Here is a 14,593-nt window from a genome sequence, read left to right as displayed (position 1 = left end):
GGCACTATTTTGAAGAAGAGAAGAGGATTTCTTCCTGGAGTCCTGGCCAACATTTATCCCTCAACCAACGTCGGGAAAACAGAATGCTGTTTGTGGGGCAGTGCTATGTGAAAATTGCCTGCTGCATTCTCTTGCATTACAATAATGACTACACTTTAAAAAATACTTCATTGGCTGTCAAGCACTTTGAGACACCCTGAGGTTGTGAAAGGCACTACGCACATATAAAAAGCTCTTTCCGGTTCCTTTAAAATGCGCGGGATTTCAGATTTCCAAAGAGATGATCAATCCGGGGGGAGTTTTTAACCTGGATTTATCACCAATATCACCGAGGTGTAGACCTTTACGAAACTAACCTGGCGTAAAAAAAGAATAAGATGCTGCGATGCGGTGACCTCCGCCATATTTCTACAGGTTTCTAATTATTATTTTTAAAAATAAAGAAGTCTATTTCTGTAATGCATTTTACTTTTTACATGACATGGCCAAGCACTTTGTAAACAAGGTTTATGTTTTCAGGTCTGAATTCAGAGAGGAGGGGCAAAAAAAATCTTAACAATTTCAAATTTAATCACTGGTCAGGAACGTTTCAGGAACTTGTTGGCAAGCGGCTACTGGTGTGATCTTTTGGGGGGGGGTACCTCCTAACTGGCCACTGCCACGTCCTCCACCTACCCAGAGGGAAAAAACAGTAAAAACTGGGAAGTAAGGGTACTGGTCCGAACTGGTCTTGCAAACCTTAAAATGGAACACCAGTAAAACTGGGAAATAACAGTACTGGTCTGAACTGTATTTTCCTTCTGGGCAACTAGGGACAGCGGGCGTGTCTCTGAGGTTGCAGGCCCAATCAGAGAGCCTGCTGTCTTGGAAGGATGGCAGCCTCACTGGCAGATTTGGGCCCTGCCAATTTAGGAGGGGAACCGCAAAGATAACACCATCTTGAGGCGCCCTTTGGAGATGTCTCAATTTTCTTACAATAAACTGTGGCCACAGCTGTGGCCCGCTAATCCTTGCAGCTCTGGTGGGGGGTAGGGGGGAGAGGAGGGGGGAGGGGGGAAGAGGGAGGGGAGGGGGGAAGAGGGGGGAGGGGGAAGAGGGGGGAGGGGGAAAGGGGAGGGGGGAGCGGGGGGAGAGGGGAAGGGGCGCAATGTTGGAGGTCTCACAAATCACCACAGTCAACCATCAGCAAACTACCTTTAGGCACCTGCCAGGCTTTGGCCTCAGCTGGGGTGCTGGCCAATACCAGGAAGATGGCGGCACTTTCCCAAGTCTCTCCGCAATCGGGCACTTAGAGATTCAAACTGACAACCCCCAATGCTGTGCATGTAGCCCTTTCCACCCTGCATCTGGCAAGATCAGCAGGGGGTTGGAAATCGTTGGCCCACCAACCTAATGCCCTCTGGTCTGACCTTCCTCTTGATCAAAGCTACCTTGGTAAGATTCTGCCCACATAATTAACAGGGGAGATTACACCCCTGACAGTTTCTGTTTGCTTTTCATAAGCTCTGTGAAACTTTATGGATGGCTCAGCCCTATATTCTAGTTATTCTCGGTTGCTGTAGGGCTAGGGTTTACAATTGCTTTCAGCCAGTTAGACATGATATCCCTTGTGTTTCAAATGCTAGGGGGATAAACAGATGGTCAAGCTTCAATGGGTAAAGTGGCTCCCTCATTTGCCTGGTAGTTCCATTTTCAGTCTATTTCAAGGTTTGAGAAACACCAACAGTGCCCACAGAATAGAATATCATTAATGCCCCTTCTAGAGATGTTTATTGCTAAACAAAAAAACTGCTTTCAAATGAACATTACCACTTTGTACATGACTAATCTGACCATCGCTTGTGGCTCTATGAACATGTAAGGTCCTTTCTGTATTCTGCTGTCTTAATCCAGGCGCTTTACATAATTTGAAGGAAAGTAACCCGTAGCTCCATTGATCATGCCTTCATACCAGCCGTTTTCATTCTTGGTGATGACATAGATGATTTCTCCTTCTTCGAAGGCCAAATCATCATCACTATGTTTATTGTAAGCGTACAGTGCAACAACTGAGGGGAAAGAACACACAGATCCAAACATTGGCTTACTCAAAGCATAGATACTGTGACACTGATCAAAGTTAATGTGAAACTGAAGTGTTTGAAAAAAGGACATCTCCATAGGAAGCACTAATGCAGGTATCACTACATCTTTACCATTTCTTGCCTGAAACTACTCTTCATTTCTAAAGGACTGCTCTACATCAGAGAAAGGCATGTTATTGGCACATGTTGGAGGTCAGCTATGTATGCAAGGAATTTGGGAGATAACTTTAAGACTAAATTCAATCTTATAAAGTTGATTCAGACAAAGAAAGGTATAAGGTTGGTATAGCAAATGGGAAAACATAAACCAAAAGGGAAGATATTTTCTGGAAACATTTATAGGGAGGGTGTTGGTTACAGAATAGGATGTCTTAAAGAAGTCTTCATAGTCTTCTCTGGATTAACTGGAAGTCTTTATTAACTACCAGAACAATTTACACATGTATAACAAAAGGTACAGGCTAGGAGCTATCTCCATGTTTAGGTCTTTACCTATTTCTGCTCAACACCACACTTACCCCTGGGTCTGGGTCTTGCCCTCGTACATCACTGTGGGCAGACTGTACTCAGTCCCACATGAGCCCCTATGCTACAAGATTCTAAATTTATGTAAATTTACCAATACAGAATAGAAGAATAGAAAGCAAAAGGGAGCAGGAAAATGGAGAGAGAAAGAAGAAATAATTAGAAAAGAAGACAAAAAGTAAGCTGAGAGAAAAAGAGCTGTAGGCTTGAAAGAGATAGTGCAGCAAAGCATTTTGCAAGATTACTGTACCAATTCCAAAATGTGTTCTATGTGCCTGCTCACAGTAGCAAACGCTCTTTATTTGATTTTACCCCTATTTTTTAAAGTATTTTTTTCCTGATCCTAATTAGCAGTAATGTGAACCAAAAGTATTAAACAACTAAAATTGGAGTTGATGGAAATAAATTAAATTATTGCACAAATGTCAAAATGCATCCTTTTTCAAAGTCATACATTTGGTACAACTGCTATAAAATAGTATCAATGTTCACAAAAAAAAGAACTAATCTCCATAGGAACTGAAAACAGAAGTCCTACCAGTACCTTTTTCAATGTAGTTAGCTGGTATCCACTGAGGTTCATCTAAGTAATCTATAGGAGGTGGTGGTGGTGGGGACAATTCATCAAGATCAAGCATAAAGTCAGGAGGAGGAGGTGGGGGTGGGCAATCAGTGACTGAAAGAGCAGGACAAGCACAAAATCAGAACAGTGGAATAACATAAGCATAACAAAAAATAAGTATTACAACATAAACCAAATCATAGAGAGCCAACAAAGATTATTACACAAGCAAGTCTGTATATTCATAGGTTTTAAGCCTCAACATTAGAATTGTACCACTATGTTTTTGGACATATCCAATAGCAATTTTAACTTTATTGTAGACTGGGCAACATCAAATTAGTTCAGCCCAATTTTCCCTTCCATTGATGTGGTGTACAATAAAACTGATTCTACACTCATCTAAAGATAAGTTATCCCACCCCTCTTCGCCTATTTGTACCGCTTTAAGCATCCATAGTGGTAGCTCAGTAACAGAATACAAATGTCATTTCAAAATGGTCAAATGCATTTCTGAGGTTCATAATGTAATTAATCAGCAACATATAATCAAACAGCACAATTCTTATTTTTTTTTGAATGCTCATGAGGATCAAAGAGTAAATCTGCGCAGTTGGCCTAAAGTTCTGCAGCTGCCCACGCTCTGGCTCTGAGCCAGAAGAAACACCATTGGCAGGCAATTGTGCTACTGCCTGTAGATACAATTTGGTGATATAATGGCAGATGCAGCCTATCGAGCCAATGGCAGCTGATCTTCCAGCATGCCTTTGTTTTCATTTCTTCCACTTCATGAAAATGTTTGAAAAAGTAACCCCACATTTACCAAAAAATGGCTGTTTTAAAAAAAAAGTGATGTATCCTTTAGAGCATCTTCTCCCGAAAGTGATAATGTTGCTACCCTTCAACATCCAGTTTCAAAGGCCAGACTCAACAGTGGTTGGAATTTATGTCCGAGGCTCAGAAAAGGAGGACTACAGAGCAATGTCTTCATGCTTACACATGTTACAGACCACTTAAGAAGCTCTTGCATGTTCTGTGCAAGAGCTATCATCGCTTCCAAGGAATTGGGAGTGGGAAATGGAAGGGTGATTGTTGTAAGCTGAACCTGGCAATAAGTGACCAGTTTCCCCTAGCTTGGGAGTAGCTTGTGGTGTACAGTTGACTGCACTGGGAGTTCCATTCCAATTGTGAAGATTGGTGGCAGTTATCCTTATAGCAGGCGATGCAGCTCTTCAAATGTTGCTTTGCCAACTTAGAGCCTGAGAAGGCTTGGTCACTGGAAGTTAGCAAGTCCCAATCTTACCCCTTATACACTTGCTATCTGGTGTGGATATATAGGCCTTTGATACAGGACCATTTTGTTACCTGTAACTTCAGTACATGCTAGTTCATATGTAACTTAAATTAGAGAAATGTGCAGTTAAAAGAATTTTACAATGGTAACAAGAAAATGTGGCTTTAAGACACAGCTCAATTACAATGGGCCAGATTTTGCAATTGTTTGCACAGTGTGAATCTAATGTATTTATGTAAATTAAGTGTACAGATCTGTTGTGCATCGCCACCTAAATATTAAAGTATAGCATAAGAATTCTTTTACTTTTATTCCCAATAGTTTTGCACTCAGCAAGTATAGAGAAATTGCTCTGAAACTCTCTGTGAGTTCATAATTTATGAAGTAACATAATAAAAATTCAAAACACTATTCGAGATTTGCCTCCTTAGAGAACAAAAATCATCCTACCTTAAAAGAATATAATTTGAAGATACAACATTTCACTGTGGGTCACACCGTCTTTTTACCTCTAGCACCTTAATGTGAATTCAGTTCTACCACTCAGCTGAATAATTCTCTCTCAGCTGACTGAAAGAAGTCTTTTTACAGTATCAACCAGCAGCTATTGGTCCAGGGATGGTGACATTTCAACGACTTAATTCACACACCAGTAATTAAATGTAAAAGCCTAACACTGTTACAGGAAAAAATCAATTTTTACGGCATTGATAAAATAATTTTTATAACTTAAGAAACATGAGAATCAAATGAGGTCCAGTATATCCATATGCAGAAGCATGCAAACTTACTGTTCTCTTGAAAGCGGGCAACAAAACCAGTCAGGGGGATCTGTGGAATAAACTGCAATAAAGGGGGAAGGATAGGTTCTGGGGAGCAGACTAAAGAAGTGGTGAAGAGACATAGAAGCTTTTGTGAGTCATTAGCGCAAATGAATAAGATTATAAATTGCACAAAGCGGAATTCTGAAATTCACATAGATGAAGGAATCTTACTTGAAAGCGGAGAGGGTAGCGACACACCATTTACAAGTGATTGCAGGGAAGCAGGAGAGCTCGCAGAGTGCCTGCACCTGAGGCTTGCAGAAGATGTAGCACTGTGGTCATGCCGAGGGCCCTGCCACATCAGATGGTATTGACAGCCTGAAGCAGAGCTAGCTGCATTAAAGATCAAGTGGGACAGGAGATAAATCCATCACTATCCACAGACAGAAGAACAATGTTTTCAGCTGGCTTTCAAACACTCTGTGTCATTCAGTACATTGTTCTCTTAACAAGCTAACAGATTGTTCAGCGCGACATTAGTCGTCACAATTACTCTGCTCCTCTCACCCATTCTAATCTGTCTCTCTCTGAACTTACTGCACTCCGTTCTCTCAGGTCCAACCCCGACATTGTCAGCAAACCCACTGACAAGGGTAGTGCTGTTGTTGTCTGGTGCACTGACCTCTAACTCGCAGAGGCTGAACGTCAACTCGCAGACACTTCCTCCTACCTCTCCTGGACCATGACCGCACCACTGAACATCAAGCCATTGTTTCCAGGACTGTCACTGACCTCATCTCCTCTGGAGATCTTCCTCCCACAGCTTCCAACCTGATAGTCGTGCAACCTCGGATGGCCCGCTTCTACCTCCTACCCAAAATCCACAAACAGAACTGTCCCGGTAGACCGATCGTGTCAGCTTGCTCCTGCCCCACAGAACTCATTTCTCGTTATCTTGACTCCCTTCCCACCTACATCCGTGATTCCTCTGACATCTTACGTTACATCAACAATTTCCAGTGCCCTGGCCCCAACTGCTTCCTCTTCACCATGGACGTCCAATCCCTCTACACCTCCATCCCCCACCGGGATGGTCTGATCGCTCTCCGTTTCTTCCTCGAACAGAGGCCCGAACAATCCCCATCCACCACTACTCTCCTCCGTCTGGCTGAACTTGTTCTCACACTGAACAATTTCTCCTTCAACTCCTCTCACTTCCTCCAAATAAAAGGTGTAGCTATGGGTACCCGCATGGGCCCCGGCTATGCCTGTCTCTTTATGGGGTACGTGGAACATTCCTTGTTCCAGTCCTACTCCGGCCCCCTTCCACAACTCTTTCTCCGGTACATCGATGATTACTTCAGTGCTGCTTCATGCTCTCGTCGGGACTTGAAAAAATTTATTAATTTAGTTTCCAATCTCCACCCCTCCATCATTTTCCCGTGGTCCATCTCTGACGCTTCCCTTCCCTTCCTTGACCTCTCTGTCTCAATCTCTGGCAATAGACTGTCCACCAATATGAGAATGTCCACCAGTATGAGAACAAGCCTACCGACTCCCACGGCTACCTCGACTATAGCTCCTCACACCCCGCTTCCTGTAAGGACTCCATCCAATTCTCTCAGTTCCTTCACCTCCGTCGCATCTGTTCCAATGATGCTACCTTCAAAAACAGTTCTTCTGACATGTCCTCCTTCTTCCTTAACCGAGGTTTTCCACCCACGGTTGTTGACAGGGCCCTCAACCGTGTCCGGCCCATCTCCCGTGCATCCGCCCTCACGCCTTCTCCTCCCTCCCAGAAACATGATAGGGTCCCCCTTGTCCTCACTTATCACCCCACCAGCCTCCGCATTCAAAGGATCATCCTCCGCCATTTCCGCCAACTCCAGCATGATGCCACCACCAAACACATCTTCCCTTAACCCCCCCTGGCTGCATGCCATAGGGATCGTTCCCTCCGGGACACCCTGGTCCACTCCTCCATCACCCCTTACTCCTCAATCCCCACCTATGGCACCTCCCCATGCCCACGCAAAAGATGCAACACCTGCCCCTTCAATTCCTCTCTCCTCACCATCCAAGGGCCCAAACACTCCTTTCAAGTGAAGCAGCATTTCACTTGCATTTCCCCCAACTTAGTCTACTGCATTCGTTGCTCCCAATGCAGTCTCCTCTACATTGGAGAGACCAAACGTAAACTGGGTGACCGCTTTGCAGAACACCTGCGGTCTGTCCGCAAGAATGACCCAAACCTCCCTGTCGCTTGCCATTTTAACACTCCACCCTGTTCTCTTGCCCACATGTCTGTCCTTGGCTTGCTGCATTGTTCCAGTGAAGCCCAACGCAAACTGGAGGAACAGCACCTCATCTTCCGACTAGGCACTTTACAGCCTTCCGGAGTGAATATTGAATTCAACAACTTTAGATCTGGAACTCCCTCCTCCATCCCCACCCCCTTTCTGTTTCTTCCCCCTTCCTTTAGTTTTTTCCAATCATGTATATAGATTTTTCTTTTCCCACCTATTTCCATTATTTTTAAATTTTTTATGCCCCCCCACCCCCACTAGAGCTGTACCTTGAGTACCCTACCATCCATTCTTAATTAGCACATTCGTTTAGATAATATCACCAACTTCAACAACTCTGTGTTCTTTTGTTCTTTTGTCTGTGACATCTTTTGATTATCTGCTCCTATCACTGCTTGCTTGTCCCTACAACCACACCACCCCCCTCCAATTCTCTCCCCCCACCTAACACCGCACCCCCCCCCCCCCCCCCCCCCCCCACCTTAAACCAGTTTATATTTCACCCCTCTTCTTGGATTCACCCAGTTCTGTTGAAGGGTCATGAGGACTCGAAACATCAACTCTTTTCTTCTCCACCGATGCTGCCAGACCTGCTGAGTTTTTCCAGGTAATTCTGTTTTTGTTTTGTAACAGATTGTTCATTTACTGCATGTCCCACCCATCTCGATAGCTATGTTTTTACTCTGGTTTCGTATGGGTAGCGCAGAGGTACCTCGGAGTTGGTCATCTAATGTGCTATGTCATAAAGTTGCAAGGCAGTAGTGTAGCCCTTGGTGCTCCTGCTTAGTGAGTTCCTCTGACACCCGGTTACTTTACTGGCTGCATACAGTCACACCACTATTTCTGGTCAGCATGGGAAATGATTGGGTAATGTCCCATCAATCACACCTGGAGGACAGTGCTGCTGTAAATAACTGGGGTTGATTTCATGCACAAATAGCTGGAATTTATTGTGGGAGGGAAATTACAAGTGATGGTGTTCACATCAACCTGCTGCCCTTGTCCTTCTCGATGGTAGTGGTCATGGGCTTGGAAGGTGCTGCCTAAGGATCCTTGGTGAATTTCTGCAGTGCATTGTGTAGATGGTACACACTGCTGCTACTCTGTGTCAGAGGTGGAGAGAGTGAAAGTTTGTGGATGTGGTGCCAATCAAGAGGGCTGCTTTGTCCTGGATGGTGTCAAACTTCTTGAGTGTTGTGGGGGCTGCACTCATCCAGGCAAGTGGAGAGTATTCCATCACACTCCTGACTTGTGCCTTGTAGGTGCTGGACAGGCTTTGGGGAGTCAGAAGGTGGGTTACTCATCGCAAGATTCCTAGTCTCTGACCTGCTCTTGTAGCCACAGTATTTATATGGCTAGTCCAGTTCAGTTTCTGGTCAATAGTAACCCCCAGGATGTTGATAGTGGGGGATTCAGTGATGGTAATGCCACTGAACATCAAGGGGGGACGGTTAGATTCTCTCTTGCTGGAGATGGTCATTGCCTGGCACTTGTATGTTACTTGCCACTTGTCAGTCCAAGCCTGGATATCATCCATGTCTTGCTGCATTTGGACATGGACTGCTTCAGTATCTGAGAAGTCGCGAATGGTGCTGAACATTGTGCAATCATCAGTGAACATCTGCACTTCTGACCTTATGACGGAATCAAGGACATTGATGAACAGCTGAAGATGGTTGGGCTGAGGACATTACCCCGAGGAACTTTGCAGTGATGTCCTGGAGCTGAGGTGACTGACCTTCGACAACCACAACCATCTTCCTTAGTGCTAGGTGTGATTCTAACCAGTGGAGAGTTTTCCCTCTGACTCTCATTGACTCCAGTTTTGCTAGGACTCCTTGATGCCACACTCAGTCACATGCAGCCTTGATGTCAAGGGCAGTCACTCTCACCTCACCTCAGGAGTTCAGCTCTTTTGTCCATGTTGGAACCAAGGTTGTAATGAGGTCAGGAGCTAAGTGACCCTGGCGGAACCCAAACTGGGTGTCAGTGAGCAGGTTACAGATAGGCAAGTACCACTTCATAGCACTGTTAATGACCCCTTCCATTACTTTACTGTTGATGGAGAGTAGACTGATGGGGCGGTGATTGGCCGGATTGGATTTGTCCTTTTGTGCACAGGACATACCTGGGCAATTTTCCACATAGCTGGGTAGATGCCAGTATTATAGCTGTACTGGAACAGCTTGGCTAGGGGCGTGACAAGTTCTGGAGCACAAGCCTTCAATACTATTGCCGGAATATTGTCAGGGCACATAGCCTTTGCAGTATCCATTGCCTTCAGCAATTTCTTGATATCATGTGGAGTGATTTGAATTGGCTAATGACTGGCACCTGTGATGCTGAAGACCTCCAGCGGAGGCCAAGATGGATCATCCACTCGGCACTTCTGGCTGAAAATTGTGGCAAATGCTTCAGTCTTATCTTTTGCACTGATGTGCTGGGCTCCCCCATCATTGAGGATGGGGATATTTGTGGGGCCTCCTCCTCCAGTGAGTTGTTTAATTGTCCACCACCATTCACAATTGGGTGTGGCAGGACTGCAAAGCTTAGATCTATTGGTTGTGGGATTGCCTGCTCTGCCTATCACTTGCTGCTTATGCAAGTAGTCCAATGTAAGAGCTTCACCAAGTTGACACCTCATTTTTAGGTATGCCTGGTGCTGCTCCTGGCATGCCCTCCTGCACTCTTCATTGAACCAGGGTTGATCCCCTCGCTTGATGATAATGGTAGAGTGGGGAATATGCTAGGCCATGAGGTTACAGATTGTATTTGAATACAATTCTGCTGCTGCTGATGGCCCATAGCACCTCATGGATGCCCAGTCTTGAATTGCTAGATCTGTTTGAACTCTATCCTATTTAGCATGGTGGTAATGCCACACAACACGATGAAGGGTATCCTCAATTTGGAGGCAAGACTTTGTCTCCACAACGACTGTGAGATGGTCACTCCTACTGTCATGGGCAAATGCATCTGCAGCAGGCAGGTTGGTGAGGATAAGTATGTTTTTCCCTCACCACCTACCACAGACCCAGCCTAGCAGCTATGTCTATTAGGGCTTGACCAGCTCAGGCAGTAGTAGTACTACTGAGCCATTTTTGGTGATGGACATTGAAGTCCCCTACCCAGACTACATTCTGTGCCTCTGCTTCCTCCAAATGATGTTCAACATGGAGGAACACTGATTCATCAGCTGATGATGGCAATCAGCAGGAGGTTTCCTTCCCCATGTTTGGCCGTATCATGGGGTCCAGATTCGATGTTCAGGACTCCCAGGGCAATCCCTCCCCATTGTATACCACTGTGCCACCACCTCTATTGGGCCTGTCTTGCCAGTGAGACAGGACATACCCTAGGATGGTGATGGATATAATACCATGAGATTGACTATGTCAGGCTGCTGCTTGACAGCTCTCCCAATTTTGACACTGGCACCCAGATGTTAGTAAGGAAGACTTTGCAGGGTTGACAGGTCTATCTGGTTTAATTCCTATTTTTGGAGACTTTTTAGTGGTTTGATACAACTGAGTGACTTGCTAGGCCATTTCAGAAGTAATCAGTAGGAGGCTTGCTGTGATGGTGGGGTGGGGGAGAAGGTCTGGAGTCACCAGATGAGTTTTCACAACAATCAACAATGGTTATACTTTTACTTCCAGACTTTTATTGAATTCAAATTACACCATCTGCTGTGGCAGGATTTGAACCTGGGCCCCAGAGCATTAAGATAAAAGCAAAAAAACTGCGGATGCTGGAAATCCAAAACAAAAACAAAAATACCTGGAAAAACTCAGCAGGTCTGACAGCATCTGCGGAGAGGGATACAGTTAACATTTCGAGTCCGTATGACTCTTCAACAGAACTAAGGAAAAATAGAAAAGAGGTGAAATATAAGCTGGTTTAAGGGAAGGCGGGGGGTGGGGGGGGGGGTGTGGTTGACAGGTAGAGCTGGATAGAGGGCCAGTGATAGGTGGAGATAACCAAAAGATGTCATAGACAAAAGGACAAACAGGTGTTGAAGCTGATGATATTATCTAAGAAATGTGCTAATAGGTGACATTAAGGGTAGAAAGCAGGACGAGCAAGGTATAGATAGCCCTAGTGGGGGTGGGGTGGGGGGAAGGAATCGAAATAGGCTAAAAGGCAGAGATAAAACAATGGATGGAAATACATTTAAAAATAATGGAAAGGTGGGAAAAGAAAAATCTATATAAATTATTGGAAAAAAGGGGGATCAGAAAGGGGGTGGGGATGGAGGAGAGAGTTCATGATCTAAAATTGTTGAACTCAATATTCAGTCCAGTCTCTGGATTACTAGGCCAGTGACAAAACCACTATGCTATCCCCCCGGTTCCTTTATACCATTAGCTATTAGTCACAGAGGCTAAAAAGCTGGTTTCTTTGCCAGTTGCTTCTCCTGTCCTGCAGATAGTGTTGGTGGAAAAAAAATCAGAAAGAAGTACAAACCAACTTAACAATTATAAGGAATGGTTTTCCCTAAATCACCTTTGGGAGTAATGTGAATGATCATATCAGTAAATCGAGGTTTTAACTGTTACACAACTTAGATTTTCAACTTGCTACCCAAATAGGAATTTCCATTGTGTATCAGTACAATTGTAAGAACAGGAATAGCCTGGTTCCACATGAAGTCAATGTACATGAAAATCAGGCAATTTCTGTTATCAGCAGCTAATGCACATGATCAATTTTTGGCTTGACGGCAAATTGAAAGTCTATAGTCCATTTATCGCAGGCGCCACAGTGGATTTCAATTGCATGTATCATTTGATTTTTTTTATGTAAGGAACATTTCTCTAGTTTCAAAAATGTTTTGCAAAAATTTCAAAATTATAACTTAACTCCCAGAAATTTCCAGCTACATTTTACCAGGCAAGTAAAAACTGGGAGCTGAATGGAAATTGTGACAGGGAATTTAAAAACATGTCATATTCACTTGATGATTTTGTTTAAAGACAGTGAGTACAAAAGTAAACCAGCTGATGTCTCACCTAATAAAGGAGGGTCAGACATCAACGGGGGAGGAGGAGGGAGACAGACCTCATTGGAAATTTGCGGAGGAGGAGCTGGAGGTGGAGGCAGTTCCATTGGAGGTGGGGGTGGTGAGTCTGGGAGGCCATTTCCATCTACAAAGTGTACACACAATAAGCACCATTAATCTCAATGAGTGACAACTGGATCAATTCATTTTCATGTTACTTAACAACAGAAACATTTTTGATTAAGACCTTATGTACTTAAATTACTTAATATATGACTCAAATCTTAAACATAAGAGTCCTAGCAATATGTCAAGCAATACCTAAAATTCAAATACAAAGTATCTCCTTACTTAAGGAGGGATATACTTGCAATGGAGAAAATTCAGAGAAGGCTCACTAGGCTGATCCCTGGGATGAAGCGGTTGTCTTGTGAGGAAAGGTTGAGTAGTTTGGGTCTTTATTCATTAATGTTTAGAAGAATGAAAGGTGATCTTAACATATAAGATTCTTATCATATGGTATATAGATTCGGATGGGGCTTGACAGTGTAGAAGCTGAGATGATGTTTTCCCTTGTAGGAGAATCTAGAGCTAGGGGGCAAAGTTTAAAAGTAAGGGGTCTCTCATTTAAGACTGAGATGAGGAAGAATTTCTTCTCTCTTGAGGAAATTTTGGGATTCTGTTCCCCAGAGAGCAGTGGGAGATGGGTCATTGGACACATTCAGGGCTAAGTTAGACAGGTCTTTCATCTACAAGGGAGTCAAGCATTACAAGGAACAGGCAGGAAAGTGGCCACAGTCAGATCAGCCATGATGTCATGTCCCAGCACATTCTGAATTTCAAACTAATTTTTATATTTTAAAACTGACCACAAAAGGCTGCAAAACATGGCAGCCCAAGTGTCATCTGATTTCTTTTGTGCTTTGAAACCATTCCCCTGTCTCAAGAGGGAACAAACAGGACGTCCCATACTGATGATAACCTCTCCTGAAACTAATCAGACCAGGTATTGTCAAATTAAATAGGTCATTCAAAGATAAAGACCTTGACTGTCTCAAACTCTCAAGGTTCCCACAACACAGGATATGTACTCAATGTAACCACCCGCCTTATCTGGTAAAAAGACTTTGAACTTGTGGAAATCACATGATGAGGGAACCATTTTTTTTCTGCTTTTAAAATCAGCAAGAAACTGTTTGCAGACAGAGTTCCCCAAACACCATCAAATTACCTGCAAGCCATCAAGCAGCCAAGGTAATCAACAGCAATACCTTGTAAGCAGAGAATCCCAAGAGAAGGTCTCCCCCAAACTGCTCCAGCTTTGAATTCACCTGAGAACCAACTCATAGAAATTCAACTACAAGAAACTTCACAGTCTGCTGAGAATCCTTCGCTTTACAAGGCCTTCACTCCAACTTAAACATCAACTTCATCTAAGAAACTACAGGCCTGGCATGAAAGAGACCAAAACAATTATAAGCTATAACAGTATAATATCTTCATCTCTATATAATCTTTGTGTGTGTAAGAGAGTGTGTGAGGTGATCGAGTGAAATGTTGTGTTATTTCAGGGTAAGTGAGTGAGAATAAATAACCATCTTTATTATTAACCTCGCAAAAGCTTGCTCCTGGAACCTTTTATTTGGAATACACACACCAAAGGTAAGAAAACATGTACCACTTTCATAAAAAACATACTGAACACAGGCAATAAAAGGAAAACATTAAATTTTGTCAGTGACATGATCTTATTAAATGGTAGAGGAGACTCAATGGGCCAAATGGTCTACTCTTACTCCTATTTCCTGTGATCATGTTAGTCTGAAAATTCTCTCTGCACTATTTTGGCAGAGGCATTAAGGGTAATTAAATATTTTCTGATAATATGAAATGAGCAATATCAGATCATTGTATCTCTCCCCAGTTTCCTCTCCATTGGCTGTTTAACACTATTGCCTAAAGTTAAAATTGGCCTAACTATCTCAGGTTTAACCCAAAATTAGCAGACACAGCAGTTTCAGACAAGCATATTAAACATTTGTATCATAGTATCCCA

The 14,593-nt window shown here is 43.6% G+C and overlaps 1 protein-coding gene across 1 annotated transcript in view; it reads right to left on the bottom strand.

Annotated features, from left to right (window-relative positions):
• Positions 1-1,130: 1,130 nt before the first annotated feature.
• Positions 1,131-14,593, bottom strand: part of LOC121269041 (abl interactor 1-like) — a 246,053-nt gene continuing 232,590 nt past the window's right edge. Inside the window, exons 11-13 of the mRNA XM_041173443.1 lie at positions 12,548-12,682; positions 3,154-3,285; positions 1,131-2,048 (exon numbers count right to left, since the gene is read on the bottom strand). Coding sequence (XP_041029377.1) covers positions 1,885-2,048; positions 3,154-3,285; positions 12,548-12,682 — 431 coding nt within the window. The 3' untranslated portion in view covers positions 1,131-1,884. The remainder of the gene's footprint in view (positions 2,049-3,153; positions 3,286-12,547; positions 12,683-14,593) is intronic.

Source organism: Carcharodon carcharias, chromosome 23, assembly GCF_017639515.1.
Source record: "Carcharodon carcharias isolate sCarCar2 chromosome 23, sCarCar2.pri, whole genome shotgun sequence".
Lineage (NCBI taxonomy): Eukaryota > Metazoa > Chordata > Chondrichthyes > Lamniformes > Lamnidae > Carcharodon > Carcharodon carcharias.
Note: the sequence above shows the minus strand (reverse complement) of the source record. Positions and strands in the feature narration are given on the sequence as shown.